This window comes from Somniosus microcephalus, chromosome 2, assembly GCF_052327205.1.
Source record: "Somniosus microcephalus isolate GS21.2 chromosome 2, FLI_Smic_1.0, whole genome shotgun sequence".
Taxonomy (NCBI): Eukaryota; Metazoa; Chordata; class Chondrichthyes; order Squaliformes; family Somniosidae; genus Somniosus; species Somniosus microcephalus.
Genome location: NC_140988.1, coordinates 174,544,816 through 174,557,933, shown reverse-complemented (window position 1 = coordinate 174,557,933; position 13,118 = coordinate 174,544,816). Strand labels below are relative to the sequence as shown.

Genomic DNA, 13,118 nt, shown 5'->3' with positions numbered 1-13,118 from the left:
AACAGGGCAGTTCATGTAGAGTCCTGCCAGTTCCAGCTGGTAAGTGGATTCCCCTGCTAAATTTTCTTTACCACAAAAATGGCCCTCATCACTTCTGCTACTGCTCTCACTTCTTGCCTGTTCTGCTTCCAGAGAATATACATTAAAAAACAAAAATACATGCACAGAAAATGTACATTCTGATTAAAGTAAAAGTGTCCTTTATTTTTGCTTTTAAGTTTTGCTTTTTAGTAGTAGAAGTAGGAGAGCAGATAGAAGAAACACTAAGGAAGGTGAAACAACAGTGGGGAGGATGCAAATGGTGGTATGTACAGGAACTCTCCTGTGGAAATGTCTTCACTTGTATAAATCACTGGCTATTGGTGGCATAGTGGTTAGCACTGTTGCCTCACAGCACCAGGGACCCGGGTTCGAATCCGGCCTCGGGCGACTGTCTGTGTGGAGTTTGCACGTTCTCCCCGTGTTTGCGTGGGTTTCCTCCGGGTGCTCCGGTTTCCTCCCACAGTCCAAAGATGTGTGGGTTAGGTTGATTGGCTATGATAAATTGACCCTTAGTGTTAGGGGGATTAAATACATGGGGTTACAGGGATAGGGTGGGATATGTGTTGGTGTAGGGGTTACGGGGATAGGGTGGGATATGTGTTGGTGTAGGGGTTACGGGGATCGGGTGGGATATGTGTCGGTGCGGGCTCAATGGGCCGAAATGGCCTCTATCTGCACTGTGGGGTTTCTGTGTGATTCTGTGTGTGATTGAAAGCTGGTCCCAAAATGTGGCTAGACTTACCTGTTATTTGGTCCCTCTTATATTAATGGCATTACTAGCCCAAATAGAGATAACTACCTCAGCTTGTATGTCTTGGTTAATGCGGAAACAGCATTGGTTATGGCCCTCTTAGAATGCCCTAAGGCCTGCAAAATGATCTGAAATTAGTGTATAATTTGCTTTAGGGTACTGTAGTACCCCTACCTGAATAACTATCATAAATGCATGTTATCGCAGGTGCTATTAAAACTGAGTAGGTTTTCTAGAGCATTCGAGGTCTGTTCTGATGGGTACCTATTTCTATATAGTGTTTATTTGGTGCCCTGATATATAAATTATGTAAGCGTTTTTAAATTTAATTTGCGGCATCTTGCTTATTTATCTATGAATGACTTACTTAAAGTTCTGATAGCCTAGTGTAGCCAGACTTCCTTCATTAAAATCCCTCTCAGTAGAAGCCCTGTTATGTATACCAGGAGTTGAAGTGTGATTACAGGCCTGAGGCTGGTAATTTATACTGCAGGTTACAACACAAGTGTTGGCAATCTAGGGATGTAACTGGAACAATCACAGTTGATTTTTATTGAGATACAAGTTGTCAGATTTATGTTATTGCAGAGTCGATCTATTTTCAGACATAACACTGAAGAAGCAGGCAACATTTTTGATTACATTCCAGTCAGAAAAATGGAGTATTGATGTATCAAACTTCATTGTGTCAAATAGCTTGATTATATTGAAGTTTGTGTGTAGTTCTGATCCCTAAAAGTAAAATTTATGGAAATTAACTTCAACATATCTGTCTCCTTAATGCATAACATAGGTATTTTAATTAAGTTGTGAGTTGTAGAAAAAGTCATGTTTTCTCATTGACTGAATAATCACTTTAGCATATTGGCTGAAGTATAGGTCATCAAAGACCCCACAGAAAAATAGTTACTTGAACAGCTATAATGCCAACCATTGTGTCTTCATTTTTTTCACTCCCACCTCAACCGTACTTTTTTCAGTTGTATAGGATTTACACACTTAGGTCATTCTGGAATGCAGCGTAACTCAATTTTTCTGACTAGACTATAATCAAAAATATTGCTTTGTAGATCATACAGTACTTGCAGATACATATATTGCGAACCCTATACAGTGTCTCACCTCCTGACTCCCCAAAGCCTTTCAACCATCTACAAGGCACAAGTAAGGAGTGTGATGGAATACTCCACACTTGCCTGGACGAGTGCAGCTCCAACAACACTCAAGAAGCTTAACACCATCCAGGACAAAGCAGCCCGCTTGATTAGCACCCCATCTACCACCTTCAACATTCACTCCCTCCACCACTGGCGTACCATGGCTGCAGAGTGTACCATCTACAAGATGCACTGCAGCAACTCGCCAAGGCTTCTTCGGCAGCACCTCCCAAACCCGCGACTTCTTCCACCTAGAAAGACATGGGCAGCAGACGCATGGGAACACCACCACCTCCAAGTTACACACCATCCTGCCTTAGAAGTATATCACCGATCCTTCATTGTCGCTGGGTCAAAATCCTGGAACTCCCCACCTAACAGCACTGTGGGAGTATCTTCACCACACGGACTGCAGCTGTTCAAGAAGGTGGCACACCACCACCTTCTCGGGGGCAATTAGGGATGGGCAATAAATGCTGGCATTGCCAGCGATGCCCACATTCCATAAACAAATATATAAAAAAAAGTAGCACAGTTCGTCACACTTAGTCTGAGTTACTGATTGGCAGGGTAATTCCTGATCGGGAAGCTCAGGTCACACAGAAGGATGCAAAGGGAAAGTAAGGGATCTTGTTGAGTGCTGGGTTGGGTGGTATGTGGGGCACAGGGGTCACAGCTTGTGGAATCTGTTGCTTCAAGGATCAGCCTAGAGATCTCTTTAGCTATGGATCTTACAATTATATGGGGAGTGGCCCTTTTGGAAGGAGCCTCTTACCTCCTGGTATTTTCCTAATTTCAGGTGCAGTCAGTGAATTATTTGCTCTACCTTGGCAGATGTCACATCTTTGTTGTGGGGTGTCACATTGCACCAGAGTTGAGAGATGCACTTGCTCATTGCTTGAAGTGGTGAGCCTGCAAGTGATGGCAGTAGATTGAGTATGCATCAGGTTAGGTGCAGTGTTCGTGGTTAAGCCATTACTGGCTCTGGTAGCCTTTAAAACCTTTGCCCGGAAGGGCTGGAGGTGAAGGTGACTAGCATTCATCTGACTAAGATAAATGTCTTTTTTATGGAGTTTGTGAACAAGATATATGCAGTGGAGAGATTTCAGCTGGCTCTCTCTGTAGATGAAGATTATGAAGGTCAGTCTCGGTGCTTCCCTCTGTTGTGCCCCTGGGAGTGGATGGACCAGATCACATTTCTAGGATTTATATAGGCTTTAAAATAATGACAAAGAGGACAGTAGAAGTAAGAGATATGTTTGCAGGGAGAGCCAGTTACTGCTGGGTTTTTGGTAGCAACAGCTAGGGCTCCAGAAATGGTGATGCACCTGGGCATAGCAGTAGAAATCCTGTTGAGGATTTGGAATTATCAGTCACCTGCTGGAAAAACATGATTTGTCATTGTTGAGCAATTTATTTTGGTGATTCCTTCTTCATGCCACTCCTTGAAGCTGCTTGTAGGGTAAAGCCCTAGAAGATTGCAACTGAGCCATTCTGGAGGTAGGGCCTCAGTGCATGCTTCCCTCCAAGGTGCTAGGATTATTGATGCTTTTGAGTATTTCCAGTTTCTAGCTGCCTTTTCTCGATCTAGGAAGAAAAGGTTGTGCAGTGGGGTTAGTCAGGCACTGCTCATCTCCACTCCCAGCCAAAGAATTTGGAGGAGGAATACCTTGTTTCAGCAGTGCTCCCCTGTAGCTGCACTTTTCAATAGCTATAGTGGGAGTTCTTGGGAAGCAGTTGTTGTTAAACACTGGCAACCACAATTGCTCTGTAAGGTAGCAACACTACTGTGCACAGGTAGAGATGATTTGGGAATATATTTATCTTTATAGTATTCGCTCTCCATAACCAAGAAAATGGAACATCTACTTAATTTCTCTTTAAGATAGTTTGGGATTTCTTTCCTTTTAATTGGGTGATTAGGCCTCCTGACATTCAGGCATGTTACTTTCATGTCAGGCATATCACTTTGTCAACCATATTGTGAACAATTTGGTTTATTATGTTTGAGGTGGAATGACTGGCCCCTGTGAAGTCATCTGTTGCCTTGGGATCAGGAGCCTAGTGGTAGCTTCTTCTGTATGTGACTGGAAAGTGTCTTTGGTCAAAGGTGGGTAGTTAATTTCTTGACTTGCACCTGCATGGTCCTCCCATTCTGCACATTAGGCTTTCTGTTGGCCTATTAGATGTTTTGGGGGTAGCAAATTAGTAGTTACCCCTCCCTTTTCTCTGCTTTAGTAAGAGGTCACTGGATAGGAGATAAGTCCCTTTGCCTTTGCCAGGTAAAGGGTTAAAGCCAAGTGTTATTTAGCTCCCTCCTTTTTACCCAAGCTGGTTGGGCATGTGTACAATCCTTAGGTTGCTGATGGTGTATTAGGTCCCCATCGGTTGATTTTAATGCATCCTCAGCTTTAGTTATTATAATATAAATAAGAACAACTGCAAAGTCTAGAATTTTGAAATAAAACACAAGATTTCTGAAAATACATGGGTCAGTCAGCATCTGTAAAGAGAAAAGACAGGTTATGCATTTTGGGTCTATAACTGGCATTTTATCAAGATCTGAGCTAAGGGCACTGAGGTTTTGGTTACTTAGTGAAAAGCAAAATGTTACTATTATCATTACCGAAGGTCAATTGCCTTAAAGGCTTTTTTTTTAAAGAAAAAATTGAACCAAACTTTGTCTGTTAGCAGATGGAGTGCTTGATCTGTCTACAAAGAAGAATAGTATAAATTCCACAATACCAACTGGATCTAGTCCTGCATCAACCACTATCAAATTATCAGGGTAAGTATTATTGAAGAAATAGACCCAAAGGGTTTACATTTAAAACATTATTTATTTTTGTGCTTTTAAGTCTTAAAGCAAACATTTTTGTCACAGTTGCACTACACTGTTATATTTAGAAACATCCTGCTGTCCCCCAATTATGTTATTGTTGTGATTTTTATGGTTTCCATTTTGAAAGGCAATTAGTCATAATTTTCAAACACCTCATCAAACCAGTTAAAGTTTAAAACATCAGTAGTCTGATAAACCGTATCATCAATTTATTTACATGACACAGTGGTTGTGGATTGTATTTGCATTCTTAATTTGCTCCTGAAATAAGATTTTTATCTGTTGGAAATGAAAAAGATGTAATTGTTTGGAAGTGTATTCTATCTTGGTCAGTGTGTGTTAGATAATTTGCATAAAAACTTCTGTGGACTTTACAATACAGTGGTAGCAAAATATCTTCCTACTGAAACAGTTGTAATTTGGTGCGTGATCAATTGTTCATGCTTGGCTACCTTAATCCAGATATATCTGATTGTCAGCAGGATCATAGAATCTTATGGATTTAGAAAGTTTTTCTACATTTATGATTTTAACACACAGCATTGCAAAACTACTACTGTAATACTGAAAATTTTGATTTTTAGGAAAGCATTTATGGGTGTACTTGTCAGTAAGAAATTCAGTGGAACTGTCAAAACGTTCTTCTAACCAGCTGCTTGTGATGCTGCCAATTCTATTCAGAGTTATAATTGAAGTTACAGTTTGCATATCTAATATTTTCATACATCTGGATTTGATTGTAAATTAATCAATGAGGTAAAAAAAAATGCCTGTTCTAGAAGCATTGTTTTCTTGGCTTTGTAGATTATTTCAGCTTCACTCCTAAGGCTTCTTAAACTTTTCTCAATGAGATATCTTCACTGTTTTCCTCCCTCTGTCCCTGCACCGAACCACTTCTCATCCTCAGTGATTTCAACCTCCATCTCAAGTCATCTTGCTTCCTCTCCTCTGAGTTCACTGCCCTCCTTTTCTCACTTAATCTCCCTTCATGTCAACTCCCTCACCCATATACACGGTCACCCCCTGGATCTTATCATCTCACATGGCCTCTCTATCCCCTCCGTAACCATTGCCAATAAGGCAATCTCCAATCATTTCCTTTTATCACTCTCTACATATATTCCCCTTCCCCCTCCTAAACCCACTTCTTTTCATATCCGCCCCTGGGGGGGAAAAAACTCTCCCTCAAGTCCCTTACCACTGCACTTTCTAATTCCCAACTACCTACCCTTTGTCCTACTATTCTTCATGATATCTCTGTAGCTACTGACTTACTAAATCACACCCTCTCCACCATTTTGATGCCCTTGTCCCCACTAAAATCATTACACTCTCTCACCCTAGTCGTTCCTCTTGGTATACCCCTCATCGCTCCCTTAAGTCCAAGAGACGCAAACTTGAACGTCTTTAGCGGACAACTGGCCTAATCATCCATCACCAGATTTCGCTAGATCATATAAAGCACGACCGGGTCCTGCTCTCGTCACTAAAACCGCCCACTATTCTAAGATCACCCAGGATGGTAAAAATAACACCAGGCTTCTCCTCCACCACTAACTGTCTTTTCAAACCATCCTCCCCTGCCTCCTCCTCCCTCACCTCCAACAATAAATGTGAGGAGCTCATTGACTTCTTCTGCTTTCAATCCCCCCCCCCCCCTCCCCCTAGCCCATTGGACCTTCCTCTCTGTTTCCCCCCTGCCCTAATCCTAAATTTGCATATTTCTCTCCTATCTCCCCCTTTGCCCTTTCAAAGCTCATCTTGTCAATGAGACTGACCTCCTGCTCTCTCAACCCTATCCTACTAAATTGCTGACAACCCAACTTTCCTTCTTGGCTCCCATGTTAGCAGATATTGTTAACGGTTCTCTCTCCTCCAGTATTGTACCCCTTTCCTTCAAATCTGCCGTCATCATCCCTATCCTCAAAAAACCAACCCTCGACCCCTCGTCCTTGCAAACTATCGCCCCATCTCCAGCCTCCCTTTTCTCTCAAGTTCTCAAACGTGTTGTCGCTTCCCAAATCCATGTCCATCTTTCCCAGAACACCTTGTTTGAATCCCTCCAATCAGGCTTCTGCCCATGCCACAGTACTGAAACTACTCTTAACAAGGTCACAAATGACATCCTAATTGACTGTGACAAAGGTATTCTATCCCTTCTCGTCCTTCTGGACCTGTCTGCAGCCTTTGACACGGTTGACCACAAAATTCTGCATCATCGTCCAGCTGGATGGACTGCACTCGCCTGGTTTCATTCCTATCTTTCCAGCCGTAACCATAGAATCACCTGCAATGGCTTCTCTTCCCGATCCCACACTGTCACCTCTGGTGTCCCCCAAGGATCTATCCTTGATCCCCCACCTATTTCTCATCTACATGCTGCCCCTCAGTGACATCACCCAACAACACAAGGTGAGTTTTTACATGTACGCTGATGATACACTGCTCTACCTCTCCTCCATCTCAAACCCTCCACCATCTGCTTGTCCGACATCAGCACTGGATAAGTAGAAATTTCCTCCAATTAAATATTGGTTCACACCACAAACTCCATTCCCTTTCCACTGATTTGGTCTTTCTCCCTGGCAACGTCTAAGACTGACCAAGTCTGTTCGCAACTTTGGTGTCATATTTGATCACGAATCAGGCTTCCTACCTCATATCCGTTCTATAACTAAGTCTGCCCATTTCCACTAACATTGCCCGTCTCCACCCTTACCTCAGCTTATCTGCTGCTGAAACCCTCATCCATGCCTTTATTATCCCTAGACTTGACTATTCCAATGCACTCCTCGCTGGCCTCCCTCATTCTACCCTCCATAAACTTGAGGTCATCCAAAACTCTGTTGCCCGTGTGCTAATTCACACCAAGTCCCGCTCACCCATCTCCCCTGTGCTTGCTGACCTACATTGGCTCCCAATTAAGCAACGCCTCGATTTTAAAATTCTCATCCTTGTTTCCAAATCCCTCCATGGCCTCGCCCCTCCTTATCTATGTAATCTCCTCCAGCCCTATAATTCCCCCTAGACCTCTGCACGCCACCTATTCTCGACTTTTGAACGTCCCCGATTTTAAATGCTCTACCATTGGTGGTCGTTCTTTCAGCTGTCTGGGTCCTAAGCTCTGTAATTTCCTCCCTAAATCTCTCTGCCTCTCTCTTTTCTCCTTTAAGACTCTCCTTAAAACATACCTCTTTGACCAAGCTTTTGGTCATCTGCCCTAACATCTCCTTATATGGCTTTTTTGTTGTTGATTAAAACGCCCCAAGGTGCCACACAGGAGTGTTATTACGTTAAAAGCATTATATAAATGTAAGTTGTTTTAATATCTGAACCATTCCATCCTCTGACAGATGCTCAAGAGCTATTAGTTGATGCAAGGTGGTGAGAATTTTGGGTGCATGTTCGCTCGTTAGTACACCACCTAAGCTTTGCTGCCAAAGTTGAATCATTTTCATTCATTATTGCAAAAGGAAATTTCTAGTGATAACTTATACTATTTGGTTTTAACTTTTTTTAAATGTCACTCTGTGATGGGAATTTTTAATGGTAGGTTTCTGACTGACAAGTAAACTTAAATGCTATTAAATCTTTCACTTCACTTTGTTAGAAAAGGTGTTATGTTCGAAAGCAGTGAAAAATATATTGCCAGTAGATTTAACTGCAGTGAATATTAAAATCTCATTTCTAAATGTAGTTACCATTTAATGGCCAGCATTGTATGACATATTCAAGAATCTGTTCAGACACCCATATAATAGACCATTACACAACTAGTAGTCCACTATAGAGGTGATTTCTCTTGTATAAAAGAAATGCCCAACGAAAGCCATTTGTGGGACTTCCACGCTTACAAAAGTATTTTCATAATATCTTACTAGTGCAATATCCTATAGCTTTCTTAAGTGCCAGAAGTGTCAAATATCAAAGCTGAGTTGTTTAGCCAGTTTGCTTCAGAGTTTCTACACTATTTCCATCTTTTTAAATCTTGTATTACTATTACAGGGTTATCCCTGAGAGGTATCGTATGATAGAAGGCACCATTGCCTGCTATATGAAGTACTTGTTTTGTTTTCCTTTACTTTTTTTTCACTCTTTAACATCTTGAATAGTTGTTTGTGTTTGATTCGTTTGCTAATTATTTTACCCTAGCTTTGTTGTTCCTTTCTTAGTTCTTGAATTTTCTGTCCCAACCACTCCTATAACCCATTATCTGTCTCTCATTACCATTACAGATTGAGAGTGCATCAGTTTCATGACGATGGAGGAATTTGCCATGCTCATTAGTGCGAGTATAATTAATCTATTTATAACCATTGCAGATCATATGAACAATGACGGACAGGTGAAGACCCTCTGGTCCATCGAGCTTGTCCGACACAATTGCGATACCTTCTGTATCACAATATATACACTCCACTGCACCCAAATGTGATCTCCTGGGAGAGGCAAAAAGACAGATAACAAACCCCAGGCCAATTTGGGGACAAAAATCTGGGAAATTCCTCTCCGACCCATCTAGGTGATCGAAACTAGTCCAGGAGATCACTCTGGCCCTGAATTCCCTGCAGTACCTACCTTCTGCAAGAGGTGATCTCCACCCCAGAAACGGGTCCAGCTCTCGCTTGAAGGAATTCAGTGAATCAGCATCCACTGCACTAGACGGTAGCCTGTTCCAGAGGTCCACTATTCTCTGGGAAAAGAACCACCTCCTGACATCTAACCTAGATCTGGCCTTGTATAACTTAAATTTGTGACCCCTGGTCCTGCCTAACCTATTTAATTGAAACAAACTGTCAACTGGAACACAATCTATTCCCTTCATTATCTTCTAAACCTCAATCAGATCACCCCATAGTCTACGCTTTTAGCCTATCTTGATAACTAAGATGCTTTAGACTGGGAATTAGTCTAGTGGCCCTCCTCTGCACCCCTTTCCAAAGCCTCAATATAACCTACCATGTGAGGAGACCAAAACTGGGCACAGTATTCCAAGTGCGGCCTGACTAAGGTTTTGTACAAGGACAAAATAGTATGCATTGTCTTGTACTCAATTGTCCTGTGGATACACCCCAACATCCTATTTGCTCTAGCTATTGCTTCACGGCATTGCTCGTGTACCTTTTTTAAAGATGTATGCACTAGAATGCCCAAATCTCTTTCTAGCTCCACCTTCTTTAATGCATTTCCCTGGAGGGTGTATGACTGTTGAGCATTTGCCCTACCCAAATGCATAACGCTGCACTTACCTCAGTTATACATCATTTACCATCATAAGTAATGTGAATGAGCAACTTGAGAGGCAGAATTTTGAAGCCTCACAGTTGTAACTGAATCAGACAAGGCTTGTCCCAGATTTTGGAAGGGAGAGAGGCGCCTGAAGAGAGGGAAATATTGGCTAGTATGGGAACCAGGAAGGATAGTTGGCTAGTCAGAAGCCGAGTACAAAGGTGATCAAGGGACATGAGGTGAGTCTTGTAGATGAGATGAGGGGGCAAGTATGTTCATAAATTAATGGAATCACTTGCATTAATTTCTTAATATTTAAGTGTGTGGATAAAATGTGTGAGTGACCAGAGTCATTTGAGAAGGCTTTGCCTTCCACTTAAAGGGATTCCTCATAAGATTCAAAGGGGGAATTTCTTAGGGCAGTCTGGAGATTTTGATGGAGAGCATTTTACAAGGAGGTGTGCAAATTTCTATAAGTAGTTGCTATTGAAAAGGGGCCTGGAGACTAGGAAACTACCTTGTAGTCTCCAAAATCACTGGCGAGCTCGTGTCTGCTAGATCTCCAGAATTGGAAAGCACTGTTAACTAAAGTAGAAGCCCACGGAATTGAGGGCAAATTATTGACCTGGTTAGGAAATTGGCTGAGCGGCAGCAGACAGGCAGTAGGGATAATGGGCAGATACTCAAATTGGCAGGAGGTGACTGGTGGTATCCCGCAGGGAAATGTGTTGGGGCCTCAACTATTCACAGTATTTATTGATGACTTGGATGATGGCATAGAAAATCATATATCCAAATTTGCCAATGACAAAGATAGGTGGAATTGTAGGCCGTGTAGATGGAAGCATAAAATTACAAAGGGATATCGACAGATTAAGTGAATGGGCAAAACTGTGGCAAATGGATTTCAATGTAGGCAAATGTGAGGTCATCCACTTTGGACCTAAAAAGGATAGAACAGGGTACTTTCTAAATGGCGAAAGGCTAAAAACAGTGGAGGTCCAAAGAGACTTGGGGCCCAGGTACATAGGTCATTAAAATGTCATCAACAGGTACAGAAAATAATCAAAAAGGCTAATGGGATGCTGGCCTTTATATCTAGAGGACTAGAATACAAGGGGGTTCTATTTCCTTAAATATAAACACCATTACAGTACTGTGTATTCTTGGTAAACTTTTTTTTTTTAATACAATCCCTTTTAGAGGGACAAGTTGGCAACTGCCTAGCTTTTCAGAAAATACTTCTGCTGAGCCAGAGCACATCGTGAGTTCAAGGAATTTAAATTTGGATTATGATCTGGTCAAATATAAGGAAATATTCTATATTCATCTACACTATAGGATTGGAAAAATCATTAGGTAGTATCCCTTCATAGTTCCACAATAGGCATTTAATGTACATTGGTCGAGTTTCAGAGACACAGGACACTCGCCATGTATTTTGCACCCAAAGTCACTTCTGGAAGAATTGGTTTTCATGACACTCATAGTGCTACGTTTGTGCCTATCCAATAGCTGCATCCCTTTCTCATTCCTTTCCCTTGTTAATTAATAATTGGTTCACTGCCTCCTTTCATTACATCTGGCTTTGGTCAGCTGCAGGCAATATATTTTGTGCCATTCTGTTCACTCTTCAGAGCAGATAGTTTTAAAAATGTAATGTTTACTGTCTCTAGGTTTGATAAATTTATAGAAGATTCACAAGAATGATAGGCGGTCACGATACTTTCGACAGTGCACTTTTGTGTCTCAGATGCTATAAACTCTCGGTGGAATTGGGCAGGGAAAAAAATATATACATTATGGATCACAGTCTAGTTCATCATATCACTGACATGCCTGTTTAAAATTGTGGAAAGTTTTGTATAAGTGTTTTGGTAGGGAAAGTAAAAACTGGGTAGGACATCGAGTTAGCACACTGCCCTTTCAACTCTGTCCTGAGTTTAAATCCAGCCAAGACTGATGGGACTAGTCGTCTCTCTTGCTCTCTTTTAGCTGCAAGACTCCTGTATAAAATGAGTTTTGGCAGTCTTCACAGCACAGAGCTGCTTGTGATTTAGGGCAAATTTATCAATCCCAAGCTCCCACCAGGGAGCTCGACTTAAATGGAGCACGGGTTGAAAAACATCAATGTACCTGACCTGCGCTCCCTTCAAGAGTGGCTCCCTGTTGGGGAGTACTGGATTGATGATTTTTTTTTTCCTATTTTGTTTGTCACTCCTGCTTGGGGCATAACAATGGCTGATGTGGGAAATAGAATTGTATAATTAGTGCAATGAGGAGGTTTCTGAAGAGGCAACAGTGTGTTGCTGAAAGACAGTAGAGCTGTGTTATATATGAAATAAAAACAGCAAATACTGGATGGTCAGGCAGCATCAGTGGAGAGCAAAACAGAGATAACATTTCAGGTTGATGACTTTTCATCAGAACTGGGAGATGTACCAGATGAACAGCTTTAAAAGAAGTACAGAACCAGGGAAAAAGGGGGAGGAGGTGGGCTGGTGCAGAGAAAGAACAAAAGGGAAAGGTATGTGATAGGGTGGAGAGCAGGAGTGATTAAATGAGGAAAGGCATAATGGCGCAAGGCAAAAGGGGGTGCTAATGAGACGAGTATAGAAACAAAAGATGGGTCCAGAGGAGGTGTAAATGGATACAGCAGAATAGCAAAGGGGGAGGGAAGCATGGAAAATCTGGCAAAGCAGAGAGGGTCGCTGTGGCCCATGAATGTGGTGGAAGAAAGGCAGGTAGACCTCTGGTATGGACCACCTGAGTGCGAGAGATCCCTAGCCCAAGCACCAGCCCGCAACTCCTCCACTCCCAGTGGCTTTGGTGCAGCCATTCTCCATTACCCCAACTGCTGTCCAAGAGAAAATGGAAGTGGTGGTTAAGATCTGAAGTTGTTAAACTCAGCGTTCAAGCTGGAAGGCTGTAAAGTGCCTAGTAGAAAGATGAGGTATTGTTCCTCGAGCTTGTGTTAAACTTCATTGGGACAGTGTATGAGGCCAAGGACAGAGATCAGAGTGGGAGAGGTATAGAGAATTAAAGTGGCAAGCAACCGGCAGCTCAGGGTCATGCTTGTGGACTGAACACTGGCGTT

The 13,118-nt window shown here is 42.1% G+C and overlaps 1 protein-coding gene across 4 annotated transcripts in view; it reads left to right on the top strand.

The window, feature by feature from the left end:
• LOC147123132 (uncharacterized) overlaps window positions 1–13,118 on the top strand; it is a 162,857-nt gene that overhangs the window by 108,184 nt on the left and 41,555 nt on the right. For 3 of the 4 annotated variants that reach the window (XM_085967016.1, XM_085967035.1, XM_085967042.1), the window contains one exon: window positions 4,642–4,738. In XM_085967016.1, the coding sequence (XP_085823142.1) occupies window positions 4,642–4,738 (97 nt within the window). The remainder of the gene's footprint in view (window positions 1–4,641; window positions 4,739–13,118) is intronic. The other variant, XM_085967025.1, reaches the window with a different exon arrangement.